This window comes from Octopus sinensis, unplaced genomic scaffold (genome assembly GCF_006345805.1).
Source record: "Octopus sinensis unplaced genomic scaffold, ASM634580v1 Contig12956, whole genome shotgun sequence".
Taxonomy (NCBI): domain Eukaryota; kingdom Metazoa; phylum Mollusca; class Cephalopoda; order Octopoda; family Octopodidae; genus Octopus; species Octopus sinensis.
This window is the reverse complement of record NW_021832829.1, coordinates 159587-174071: the sequence shown is the minus strand read 5'-3', so window position 1 is coordinate 174071 and position 14485 is coordinate 159587. Positions and strand designations below refer to the sequence as shown.

General features: G+C 38.6%; 1 protein-coding gene across 1 annotated transcript; it reads right to left on the bottom strand.

The window, feature by feature from the left end:
- Positions 1-4220: 4220 nt before the first annotated feature.
- On the bottom strand, positions 4221-6407 carry LOC115229508. The gene has a single exon (XM_029799845.1). It carries the CDS (start codon positions 6405-6407, stop codon positions 4221-4223), a length of 2187 nt encoding a protein of 728 aa, XP_029655705.1.
- Between the last annotated feature and the right edge of the window lie 8078 nt (positions 6408-14485).

Here is a 14485-nt window from a genome sequence, read left to right as displayed (position 1 = left end):
TAAACTAAATAAACAATATCATGTCAGATATTTACGAGTCGATCAAAATACGCAGTCACTCTACTATCCAATAAAAATAAGGGATGTTTAAAAATAATAAGTTTGTAGTTCCCGGAAAGTAACGAAAGAGGAAATTGACTCCTCAAAGGTTGGAACGATTAAGGAACAGTATGAAACTTCCAAAAAGTATCCAATATACAGCCAAACTCCTCTAAACCGACTCCTCGGTATACTGGAATTCCCTTAAAACAGACTAAACTTCTAGTCTCTATTCACCTCATAGACCATCACTGCTATTTCACCTTCTATATACCAGAACTCCCCTATTCCGAATACCGCGTATTTTGTGGTCTCAACTTGAATTTTCTTTTATCATAAACCGGCCTTCTAACATAAAAATTTGATCTAATCGTCTTTAACCTTGAATTGCGTGCAAGGATATCGCGAACAACTTGTTATAAGTAAATTTAAAAACTCGTTTAATATGCCAGCTCTTTCTCGATACCAGACAATTCTGTCGGTCCGAGAGCAATCGGTTTCGAGGGGTTTGACTATATACCAAAAAATACAACTCATCGCTCGGTATTTAACATTCTACAAATGGAGTCACAAACTCGCATGGGAATTGGACGGAGTATTTCGAGAAATCCGAATCCGAATAAGTAGAAACTTCGGTAATCTCCAAATTTAGCCATACTATAAATCTCGACGTATAAGCAATAGATTTTAATTATTTTTTCATTTTTTATTAATTTAAGTTAATTTTAATGGATTTGTCTATTGGATTGTCTGGATTTTCATATTTTTTAAGAATAAAAATTAAGCCAAAAAATCGTATTTGTAAACTATTAGGAGCAGAAATTGCATCCGCATCAACAATAGACAATCCCATTTAAAATTAGTCAATGTTGGCCATTGCATTCTACGTTTTTGAGGTATTTTTTTTAATTATATGAGAAGTTTGGCGAGAAACAATGGTTGAAAGGGTAGGTGGTTGGTTCATTTGTTAGTTTATTGACGATGTGTGTTTTCTTTAATTTATTAATATTAATTATTTATTTCTAACAAGGAATTATTTTAATAAAATTTTAAATAATTTATTCTCTTGTGGTTTATAGTATGGCTAAATTTGGAGATTACCGAAACATAAAGACGGTAATTCAACAAATTTCTTAAATAATCTAGTTGTTAATTAAATAATATTTTAATTGTATATATTTTATACACGTTGTACTATGTGTTGTGTTTGTACTCCTAATGATGTTAATAAAATCTGATGTGTCGACCATGCAATAGTTTATATTTTATTATTAATTACTTTCTTAAACACTATATAATCTGATGTGTCGACCTCCACTTTGGAAAATTTGTGGCCATCAATTCTTAAAAATAGGATCCTGGCGGTAAAGTGGTTGTTCCAGGGCTGGAGAGGCCTGGATTGTAGGATTAGGTGGGGTATCACACGAGGAATCCCGTCAGAGATTCCTTGATGTATTTCCTGTTGAACCTCTTAGAATTTGAATAGAAAAAGGGCACAGCCACTAATCCGTCGTAGAACTGGTTTTCGGAGGCGATCTGGGTTTTCCATGAGAGTTGTAGTGGTTATTAGGGTAATGGAGTCTAATTGGTAGTCAGGAATCAATCCGATGATATCCAGCACTGGCAAGTTTGGTATTTCTCTGCATATCTTGGTTGACGTCTGTTGCGATTATTTGAGTGTCCGAGCAGCATCGGTTGAGAGTATTCCCCAGAATCTACTCGGATCATCCCACAATCTAACCTGCATGTAGTTTTGTTGTACAGTTTCTAACCTGTGAGTTAAATTAGGTCTAACCCCAATGGAGTTAATCGTATGTTTTGGTAGGATTTAGTTTGCAAGTTTGTGTGGATGCAAGTACGGGTCCTTTACTCAAGAGGGAAGCACCAGGGGAGTGCTCTCAGGTGAAGCAAGTTGCTTAACTTTAAATGAGATGATGATATTTTTGGCTTTGATCATGACTTTCCACACTTATCCTCGAGAGTAGTTTTGGTCGTGTTTGGTGTGCATGTGAGAGGCTTCACTGCCACCTGGAGATGTGACATTATGGTTTCACTCGATGATTCTCAATCGCCTTCAATTTTAAATTTGAGGATTTGCAGAGGTGCTTTATATTTGGGCTGACCTGATTAAATTAATGAATTGCCTTGAAAAGTAATTCTATAATTTTGTCGAAATTGGAATAATTGGAAGAATATTTGTGGGTTGCCTAATAATACGTTAAGTGAAAACTTCGCCGCCGCTGATTTGCCAGATTTCCATGTATTTCGAGGTCTTTTGGTCATCCAGGTTGATCTTACTGAGCGATTGCCGATGTTTATTGTATGGAAAAAATTCTCGAAGGTCGGAGAAAATGCTGTGTATAATATTTCAAACAGAATTACCACACAAACTCAAACTATGGATCACCAACTTTCTAAAGTGGACGAAGAGATAGGGTGTTTTGGAGGACTAAAGTCTATGTCACGTCTTCTCTCCAACAGAGTACTTTAAGCTTCTCCCTTATCTCCTGCTCTATTCAATCTTTTCCTGGAAGATCTTTCGTCCCTCGTAAAGGACAATTATGTTTTACTGTCATATACGGATGACATTGTATTGGCTTCACGGGATAAGGATATCCAAAAGGTTACTGAAAAGATCCAATTTAACCTGGATCAGCTGAGAAGTCATCTATGTTCCTTTTCACATCTGTGGTGACAAATGATAGTTTTTAACTACGAAAAGACCAACAACTACCCCCTTTGTCTGATCGGATTCCTCAAGTGACGTCGGGGCAGTAAAGCAAGCCGTTGCTTCCAGCCAAGGATTTTTTTGCTCATCAAACTCGCCCTTCTTCTTTTCGGAGACATTGAACAAAATCCAGGCCCCGTGCCCGATATGGCTAAAAAATCAAATTGATGGAAACCATACATCATCTTAAAATGAAATATAATTTTAGGATTTGTCACAATAAAACGGTTTTATAGTAAAACAATAACAAAATTATAGAAATGACTTTGATAAACACTAGAACACTTAGAAATAGAAATATTGAGGATATCATGACATTTTACCGATGAAGAAATTCTTTTTTCTTGAAAAATACATTGAGAGTGAATTGGAAAATAATCGAAAAGTCCTTTAGCCAATTTCAATTTACAAACCATCATCCACCCTCTATATTTCCATTACTCTCATATTTACTTTTTAGCCCGTGGATCATTTTTTGTTATAAATTGACACTTTTCTAGTTTTTTAACCAAGACTGATGCTGTCGCAGATTCACTCCAAGTCTCTCACTAATGTTGTCGCCAACATTTGAATCTATTTCTAGCGTTTCAGTTGTCGCCATTAGATCACGTCGAAATAGACAGACATCCTAAGCGATGGTACTTTATATCAACTTTAACAGCCTTTGCACTTAATGAACCAAGAGATCGGTTGGTGCATTCATACTTTTTCAAATCTTAGAAAATCATTAAAAAATCACACTTTGACATCCGAGAGAGTTTTTTTTATAAAATTAAAGATCTTAAGATAACTTTGGCACAATTATAGCACACGTGGATCGATGGGGCTTATTTTTCTTCAATAATTGAGAAACAAATTGCCAATGTTTACAAATATTACAAATTTATTGTTTAATTGTTTTATATCAAAAGAAAAATGGTCATTGGCAGATAGCCAGAGTATTGCCTCTGACTATTGCTATAGATATTCTTTCGATTAAATACCGGTGCTCACACGGGTCGCCGGTAACCCTTTCGATTAATGAGGCAATGCGCTGGAGTAGGGTCCGAGTAGAAGGCCCCTGTATTCCTGACGTCTCAACAGCCAGGGGGACAAACACTCTCCCATTCCCAATTCCAGCGTATTTCTCAGCTTTTCTCTTCTCAGCCCGTTCAGACGGGGCTCCAGGATTCTCGATGCATAATTTGATATTCTGATTAGAAAAGGAGTTCACACACGTGACATCCCAAACCAGACACTTTCCCCTTTGAAATGGAAATGTGATCATCCCATCGGGTCTTCTGCCGTCCTCTACGAAAATCCCTGCAGGTTCCAATTGTGTGTGGAATCCCGCAGTTCGAAGAGATCGACAGATGATCTGGTTCAGTTCGGAATGCCGTGAGAAACGTCCAATTCCGTTTCGACATGAGAGGGAGTGATATCCAAACTCGTCAGTCCACACGCCGCACCGGCATTATGGTTTTTCATAAACGCGTAGACCGAGGCGCAGACAAACTCCAATTCTTACAGCTTCATCATTAAGAAGGCAGCCAGTTGTATTACAAGGGTAACAGTTTAGCCACGCGCCGCTTAGGGGCTGGCTGCCCGCTTGTAAACAAGCCAACCTTCTATGGTCCATGGTTTCCTTTAGGCATGAAAACGTATTGGCGTGGATTTTCGACGTCCACTCCGATTGGCAGGTCACATCAGATGGCAATGGCAATCCCAGCTTTTCCCATACGGCGACGCAATCATCCACAGCAAATGATTTCCTCTGTTCGTTTATTTGAGAAAGAACAGTGTCGATCATATCTCTGGACGAGAGTACTGAGGAAAAATATGCGCCGTGCGCTGAATCTGCCGGGGTGATCAAGCCGATCCCTCCCAGGGAAATTGGAAGAGTCGCCTGTCTCCACGACTGCGTATCGAAGCTAACGTTGAGGATGTCCTCTGTGCAAGCTCTCATATGCTCAGAATAGTCTTCGAGAAGATCTGTTTCCTGATAGCATTGGGCCGTCCCCAAAAAATATGTTAACTTCGGAATAGATAGACAGTTCCTCATTAAAAAGAGCCCAATGTGGCTATCCACACAACGTAATTTTTCAGAGAGAAAGGAAAATTCCGAAATTTTAGCCTTCATAACAGCTTTGATACCACTTTCAAAAATAGGAGATCCAAGAAAAATCAAGTCTTCTTTGAGGGGGAAGGTGCATCCAGGTAGCAGTTTGTTGAATTCGGTCATCCACTTACGAAAGGAAAGTTCGTCCGTGTTGACATTCACAATTTCGCATTTGCCGCAGTTGAATTCAAGCCCAAGCGCTCCAAAATTAAAAACAAGAGACTTCAGCGTTTCCAAGATGCCTTCGGGGGTTCCTCCAATTACTCCATCATCCAAATACCACATGTTAAGATCATTTTTACACGATCTCGTTGTTTGGTGAATTGCGAGGGAGAATAAAAGAGAACCTAGAGGGTCACCTTGTTGAACTCCATTGGCAGAATCAAGTATTGTTGTTCCGAATACAAGCGCGGAAGGCTTGGAGTATGCCAAATTGACAATCGGTAGGATGTGCGGAATTTTTTTGGCGCAAGCTTCAAGAATACAGTCGCTTCTAACAGAATTGAATGCATTCTTTAAGTCGATCTTGGCCAGAATTCGTTGGGAATCCGTGGAAGAAAAAACAAACTCACGTAGAGCATGGATCCCGGCCTCAGCGCCTCCTCGGACACCAACTCCGAGCTGTGTTGGTACGAAGTACGATAGAAGTTCCCCAGAGCCTGCCTTGCTTGCTATCTTGGAAGCAATCCTTCGGAAAATGTTTCCGATAGCAATGGGGCGAACTCCGCCATCCGCCTTCTTTAGGGCCGTCAAACATGAGGAGAAGATCAGTTCACGGGCAAAAGAGCATAAGTCGCCGGACAGAATCTTGTTAGAGAGTTCGACGATCTTTTTGAGCAAGGTAGTATTGTTTTCCCCTGAGAGCCGGCATATCAAATCACGAACATGCCCAGGCCTTAGGCCATCCACACCGCCAGAGCTGCTGCGGCGGAAGGATTTCAGGCTATCGGAGACGTCCGGGGCCGAGGCTACTAGTGGCATGACATTAGGGAGGTGGAATTCACGAAAATCTTCAGGGGCGCTGGGATGTTTCGCCTTCAATGCGGAAACAGTAGCAGTGCTGTATGGAAGGGTGCCCAGGTCCGAGGATATGGTTCGTACAGCGGCCTTTACGTCCCCTTCCATGAGTTTTGTCCGTACCAGCCGCCGTATCCTTTCGGCCTCAGATGCCTTTGAAGGCCTTATTTCAACTTTGTGCGTCCCTTCGGTAGGGGGGCAGAGGACGGACTCGAAATTGGACATGAATTCACCGATCTGCGCTTTCAAAACTTTAGCAAGAGATTGCCCATCCCTTTGTTGCTGTATCGGGACGCCCAAAGCGTAGACGGGAAAGAGGAATAGTTTTGCCCACGAAAGGGCGTCGGAGTGTTTCTTCGTGGCATTTCCAATCAAGGTGGCAAGACTCTCTGCAGCAAGTAACCTGACTGCCTTCGGAATCCTGACGGGAATGTACCTGCACCGTCGCAAAGCGGACAGATATCGCAGAAAATCCTCTGCATCAGAGACGGGAAGGGCATGTTTATTTTTATTACAAATTATCATTAGTCGTCAGTAAAAGAATAATAACTTCTTGAAAACCACAAGGACAGGTTACACCGAGATTTGGACTCTCCACACATTCTCCCGTCACTTTATAAAAAAGATTGGTGCTAACATATCGTGTCATTTACAGAAGAGGCAGGAGAATCAAGTGAAATTAAATCAGAGCTTAATGTTTCAAGAGCGGTCGATTTTACAGAAAAACTTAAAAAAATAAAAAACCCATGCCACGGCTAAAATTTAAAAACAAACAAAAACCGTGCACCCAAAACCCATGCGTCGTGTGATTCGCCTTTTGTGGTGGCGCAAAAATCCAGTTATTGGATTAGAAAAAGAATCATTCCCTCATCCCCTCGCGACTATCGTCAGTCCGGGGCGGCCTTCTCTGTGGACCTCACTCTCCCGTTTTGCCCTTCTCACTATCAGTGGGGATGTGGAGCCTAATCCCGGCCCAAAGAGGCATATATCAATTCTCCAACTGAACATCAACGGAGTTACTGGAAAATCAACAGAACTAAACTCTTTTTTGATCAAGCATGATATCGACATATGTGTACTCCAAGAAACAAAACTCAATCCTTCTTCGAGGTCTCCACGTTTCCCCAACTACCACATGGAACGCCTGGACAGACCCTCAGGCCGTGGAGGCGGTCTCATAACACTTATTAAGAAGGGAATCACTTACCAGGAGAGCTCCCCTTCGCTCAGCTCTAAAGGAAGCAAAAACACGAGTCTGGAATTTTCTGCAATTACTATCCCCACCTCACTTGGAAACATAGTGATTTGCAATATGTATATCCCGCCAACAGGATCGTGCCCGAAACATTTTATCACAGATCTACGCCCGTTTGATAATCACGATAATCTAATTATTTTTGGGGACTTGAATGCAAAACACCCGCATTGGTTAAAGTCACAAACCGCTGACTCCCGAGGAAAGTCTATTCTCGAGCAATTGGACAACCTTGTAATCCTGAACAACCCCTCACTGCACACAAGAACTCCTTACAACACCAAGGACAAGCCCACCTCCCCCGATCTGACCCTCTGCTCCTCTAACCTCGCACCTCTGGTCAAATGGGGCGTTACCTACGATCTACGGAGCGATCACAATCCGCTAATTATAAAAGTCCAAGTCAAATTGCCCATTAGAAAGGGGCTCCACAACCTGAAATACGACTACAAGCACGCAGATTGGGTCAATTTTGCCTATTCCATTGACAAAGCACTGGTTAACTTTGATGTACATGATTTCGACTCCATCGACAACGCCCTCAAGCACTTCTACCGAACAATTTTGATTGGAAGAAAATTATTCTTAAAAATGAGGAAAATTTACCCAAAACCAGTAAGAAAATTTCCGTCGGGGATTCTACCTCTAATCGAGGAACGGAACTCATTGAAAGGTCGCTCTCACCTTACAAAAGATAACCGGCATCGGATCAGACTACTGAATAAAGTCATAAAACAATCTGCAAAAGACAAACGGTACGGGAGGGCCGAAAAGTTCGCCAGAGGATTAAATGCGGAGGTCCCACTAACAAAAGTATGGGCATCCCTAGGAAGATTCACAAACCCTGAGAGATTTGAAGCGGGTGAGGATAATGCGGTTCCCTTCACCAACAAACTGATAAAGTTCTACGCTGGGATCAGCAACATCCCCCACAGGAAATACGATGGACCACGCTTGAAGTCGTTGAAACCTCGAAGATGTCGGGACATGATTATCCTCACTCAAGAGGAGGTGTCTCAGACCATCAGAAATTTAAGAAGCACTGGCTCTTGTGGACCCGACGGAATTCCTACTATCCTGGTGAAAAACCTAGGACCGGTGGCAATATCAGCTCTCTGTCAAATTTACAACTTTTCTATAAACAACAACGCAATACCCACACTATGGAAAATGGCACACATTCGTCCTATTCTGAAACCAGGGAGACCAAAAGACAACCCGGCGTCCTACAGGCCAATATCTTTCCTCTGCGTCCTTTCCAAAGTTCTGGAAAAACTTATACTCAACCACATCAAACAATATCTCCCGGATTTGGACTTTCAACATGGATTTAAATGTGGTAAATCAACCACCTCGCACCTTGTCACTCTGACGAACTTCATCTCAGATGGACTATCTACCAAACCGTATAACCAAAAAACGGTTATGTGCTCAGTGGATATCCATAAGGCTTTTGACTCCGTCCCCAGAAAAATACTGACCAGGAAAATATACCTTAGTGGAATTCACCCAAGACTGAAAATGTGGCTAGCTAACTTCCTCAGCGGCCGAAGAGGCAGAATCCAACAAAACAATACAAGATCGATGTCTCGATACTTTCCAAACGGGGTCCCTCAAGGCTCCCCCCTTTCACCAGCCCTGTTCAACTTATTCTTATCGGATCTTCCGCTACCAAACGACAAAGACTCAATCATTTTATCATACGCTGACGATATCGTAATTGCTACCCGGAGCCGTGAGGTGAACACGGCGAGTACAAAACTGCAGAACCACCTTAACAATCTCGAAAGTTGGCTCTCGCTAAACCGACTACCAACGAGTTCGGAAAAATCGGTTACCACGCTTATGACCTCAGCAAGGAAGCTTGGGAAAACGGTGGTGAACCTGTACCTAAATAACATGGAAATCCCGTTTCAAAAATCTCAGAAAATCCTCGGGGTGACTTACGACAGTCATATGTGTTTTTCTCAACAAGTCGATAATATTACTACGAGGTGCATGAAGAAACTGAACATCTTGAAAGTGTTTCTTCGTAAATGCAGACAGTGTATCAGCTTCCCCGCACGACAAGCCTTATACCGGCAATTCATCGAACCCTCCCTTAGCTATGCTTGTGAGGCGTGGGGAGGGTTTATCAGTGGAACGAACCGCGCTGAAATCGAGAAAACTCAAGATCGCTTCCGAAAAGCACTGCAGGGACCGAAAAACATCTACTCATCGCCCCATTTAATGAAATCTTGAGAAGAAACCTCGGGGCTACAGGGCCAAAAACACCACCACCGCGCCCTCACAGAAATTGTGCCGGGACAAGGGAGGAGCACCGGGCAAAGTTGAGGACCCTCCTCAGAGAAGCCGGGATCACCTGATTAATTAGTTTTATGTTTTGGACGGTGATCTTGGTTCTAATAATAATAATAATAATAAAAACCGTCTGAACTGAGCCGACGTTAACTGAGATGCAATCTTCAGTGAATTTATTAAGAGGTTCAGCTGTTGGAATAATTCCTTGTGTTCATAGTCAACAGGAGTAACCAAAATATTCGAATAATATATTCACTTTCGTTATAATAAAATAGTTTCATGTTTATTTTTATTTCAGACGGAAGTGGCCCAAGTGTGTGAGTCAGGACTGCGATTGTGCGAACAGGTTTAAATGTTGCGGATTTATTGTCCATTTCAGAAAATAAAGTTTGTATTCGATTGTTTTAACTATAAAATATATTTACTAAAACTAACTTGTAAATGTCTAATTTATTTTCATTAAAATAAAAAATTTTAATGTGTATTTTTTCAATAATTTTCTAAAAATAACAGGTCAGTGGGAAAATACTTCTGATCTATTTTCGTCGTTTAAAAACTATTTAATTAAGTTTATTGCTATCAAATGTTACCTCCAAAACAATCGCCCTCAGCTAAATTATATAATTAAAAAATACAAATTTTCTGTTTATAGCGTCAAAGCCCCTCTCAGCCATTTGATGATTTTCTGAGCACTCAGGCAATCTGATTTCTCACTGAGAATCTTCAAGTTCAGATCGTCAATGGTATGATTATTATAGGCGGATTCGGGGAAAATCGCCCGGTTGTATGTTATACTGGATATTGATATTGCTAGTAATTTTTTGAGGAAGATTGTTGATTGGTCTGATTCTTCGATTTTATTTCCAAAAATTGCATTCTATAAAAATAATATGATTATTTTGATACATAAACGAATCTATAAATTACTAATTTGAAAGTGGACAATGAGACAAAAACTATGATACTATTAAAAACAAGAAGCTATTACTGGTCGCTAACAATATTCCGCAAAAATTGCGGAATAATGCCGTTCCAAGATATTTACAAAACTACAGAAAACACGACTTTTGAAAAATGCAGGAACTCTAGCCAAGTGTGTGACTCAGGACTGCGATTGTGCGAACAAGTTTAAATGTTAAAAATTTTATTAAAGAATTTCATTTATATATTTTAAAGTCGTTTTAATCTTTAAGTTTTATATCTAATTGTATTTATATCAATTTAATATTTTCAGTTCATTGATATTTTCAAAGTTTAAATATCAGATTCGTTTAAAAGCTAGCGATAAATAAATAAAAATTAGGACTATGGAAAAATTAAAGCATCATTGATCAATTAAGTCATAATTGTTACACAAAACTAAAAGTTAATATTTTTTTATTATTGATCTTTACAAACTCCCAGTAAAATTGCATCCGCCTCTTTCAGAGTTATCCAATGCTTTTCCCCATAATTAGCCACTTTTTCATGTTCATTAAGTAGCAAGTATACCTTCGTGTTTCTTTTAATATTTTCCCTAAAGAAAATAATTAATTTTAATATTAACTCGTTTTTAAAAGAATTTTTCACAATTGCGTTAAATTTTCCCCCGTAGTCCACATATATATCTGATTTTGTAACAATGGTGACATTTCCAATTAAAATTTTATTCTTGGGATCACCAAGTCGGATAAATGGTGAACTAGATAAATCAAGTATAGTCAATTAACAATAGAAACTCAATTAAAAACATACTTTCTCAAAAGCGATATAAAAGATTCAGTTTTTTGATTATTTCCATCATCTTTTATACAGTGAGATGGGTTAGTATTTGTGGATAGCATGCATCGCTTAAATATATTGGGCGACAGATATTTCCGCTGAGTGAAAATTGATTTCATCAATTTTGTTAGATTTGCATCCAAAGCTGTTTTCATCTTTTAATAATTTGGTAAAAGATTCGAAAATTAATCTATATAATTCAATTAAATCACACAAGAAGCACAGACACAATTTTGATTTTGTAAACTTGAAATTTCTTTAATATTACTAGTTATAAAAACTAAATAAAATCAAATTAACCAATTAGTTATTTTACCCTAGCTAAAATCCTTGAAAGATTAATCCTTGCCCGAATATCCAAACATTTGCCAACTTGCCATACTCAACATAGTTTTAAACCACTGGACTCAACAAAAACTCATCAACAAAATTTTAAAGACAGACCTAAACTCAAACTTCAAATCCTGGCTTGAAAACTTCTTATCGGGATACGTCTTCCTTATGGACCACTGTTCAAAACAACGCTATCTTCCAAATGGGGTACCGCAGGGTTCTGTGTTGTCCCCTTCCCTGTTCAACTTATAGGATCCAGAAATCGATAGATTAGTGATTGATAAACAACACCATCCATCTCATTAATTAAATATTTTTTTTTTCCTTAATTTTTTAAAAATCGATAAGGGGTACGCGAAAAATTATTTAGATGGCAAGGGGTACGCAAGGAAAAAAAGTTTGAGAACCACTGGTCTAGAATAATTATTATCAATTTCACCTGAATCAATATTGGTATTAGATTGTAACATTTTCTAAAGGAATTATACAAAATGATCAATGCCTTGAATTTGTCAAAATCAATGTCAAAACCCAACTCTGATTCTACAAAAATAATTTCATTAGAGAAAATTACCAGAAATCTGTAGAAAATCTGTTAGTACATCTTTAATTAAAACGACGAGCCTTTTCTACAATATATTTGTATACTAAATAGAAACTTTTTCAGTAATATTAGAATCAGCAAAAACATGTCTAGAGAAAAGTAAAGCCAGATAAAGCATTAAAGAATGACAAAATTGATCCATTTATGAAAATTGACATCGTTATTCATACTTTATTAGAAATTTAGAGATTTCAAGAATAATAGAACAGAGATTGGCAGTAATGTAGGGAAACGCTACTTGTCACTTGTTATCACTTTGTAAATAAATTTTTCCTAAGATTAAGTCAAAAAATTGCAAGAAATCGAAAAAGACCTCGTATTGCCTAATACTGTAAAATAATTAGCTTTCTTTTTTGATTTTTCGTCTTTGTCTGTTTTATTAAGAATTCGTCCTCGATTTATGGCATATCAGTAATAATTTTTATAGAGCATCTTTGCCTTAAAAATTCTGCAATATTTCTTTAAAAATTCTTCAATATTGATCAAGTGGATCTGCTCTAGGAAATTGGTCTGAAGAATTTGAGAAGTTCTTCATATAAGTCAGCCTCAATTCGCGTATCCCTTATCGAGTTTAAAATAACTAAGAAAAAAATTATTCAATTAATAGATAATGTTGTTTATTGACGAATAATTTGTATATCTCTGAATCCTTTGATAAAAACACACCTTAATATCATCCTCAACATTTAGTCTCGCACAGCGGACTGATTTAAATTGAATAAATCCTTTTTCGTCGTTGAAAACAAAAGCAAATAAATCAAAACAAACTTTAATAAAATGTCGCCGGTAAAAGGCCGAACCACGGCGGAACCGGAACCCGAGTTATTTATTTTAATAAACAATAATTTTTTTCATTGGACAATCATAATTTGTTAATTAATCTGATTAAAAATCAATAATTAATTATAATTAAATTACACGCTACAATGGTTTTTATTGGTTTACTAGCTCGGCAGCTCGCTTCGCTCACCGCGACCTAGCTCCTGCGGAGGGCCTGTTTCATCAAACAACTATAAGTTTATGTAGATGTATAAAACTACCTGGTTTAATGTAACCCTATTCTATCGCCTGTTGATAAACGATGTTTGTCGTCCGTCCTTCCTTGGCATATATGAATAAATTTTCTCTTCTGCCTACCCTCGAGCATCCCACATACAGCTGTCCATGTGAAAAGCACTCACTCTAAAAATAACCCAACTACCTTTAATGACTGTCCCTGGGCCTTGTTTATTGTCATTGCAAAACTCATCCTCAAAGGAAATTGCAGCCTTTTAAATCTAAATGGTAATTCATCAGAAATTATCGGAATTCGTGGAATATAAACATCCTCACCTCTATACTTACCTGTTAATATCGTCGCCTCTATTACGTTAGCCATCAAATTTTTGATAACTAACCTCGTTCCGTTGCATAATTTAGGTGGCGCAAGATTTCGTAATAAAACCACTGGAACGCCTATCTTTAACTTTAAAAGATGATTCGGCATTCCAGAGGGATCTAAGGAGTTTAAAAATTCAATCCGGTTGAATTTTTAGAAAATAACAAAAAAATAAAGAAAAACAAATAAAAATGAATAATTTAAAAACAAAAAAATAAAAAAACAAAAAAAAAACTTTAAAAATTCTACACCGGAATTGCCCATCTTATTCCAAAAAAAATTGTGACTCATCCAAGGACCTGAGGGCGATTATTTGCATGCCAAATCTATATAAACTTGTAACAAAATGTGTGAACAGAAAATTGACGGACTACATTGAAGCATACAATTTGATCAGCGACAATCAATTAGGGACGAGAAGAATGTGCCAGGGAGCCAAAGAGCAGGCATTGCTTAACCAATGTATCCATCAACAAAATGGGAATAATTTGCCTTCTTCCTGGGTTGATGTAAAAAAGGTTTTTTTGACTCTATCGACCACGAGTTTCTGTACCAAATCTTTGAGAACTCCGGCCTCCCCGTTAGATTGTGGATTTTATAAAGGGACTTGTCACGAAATGGAAGATCAAGCTGAGATTTAATCAAAAAGAGATTGGTGAAGTGAGATGGAGAGAGGGATCTTGCAGGGTGATTCTTTATCGCCGCAAATTTTTGTTCTTGTTCTGGACCCCCTGAGTTGAATATTGAATGCAAAATTCCCAAATTTGCTAGTGGACAAGTCCGCAATAGTCCTCAGGTATACTCCACGAACCACTTGCTGTTCATGGACGACCTAAAATTGTTTGGTCGGAAGGAAGACACTGAATGATGTCCGACCACGAGACATTAGTGGAACCTGTCGAGCACACGCCCTGTATCCCGGTTCATGAATCTGGCAGGAGGAGGCGGATACGAAGCAATCTGGATAAAAT

Excerpts from the sequence above, each read along its gene's own strand:
- LOC115229508 (XM_029799845.1), bottom strand. The coding sequence starts at position 6,407 with ATGATAATTTGTAATAAAAATAAACATGCCCTTCCCGTCTCTGATGCA.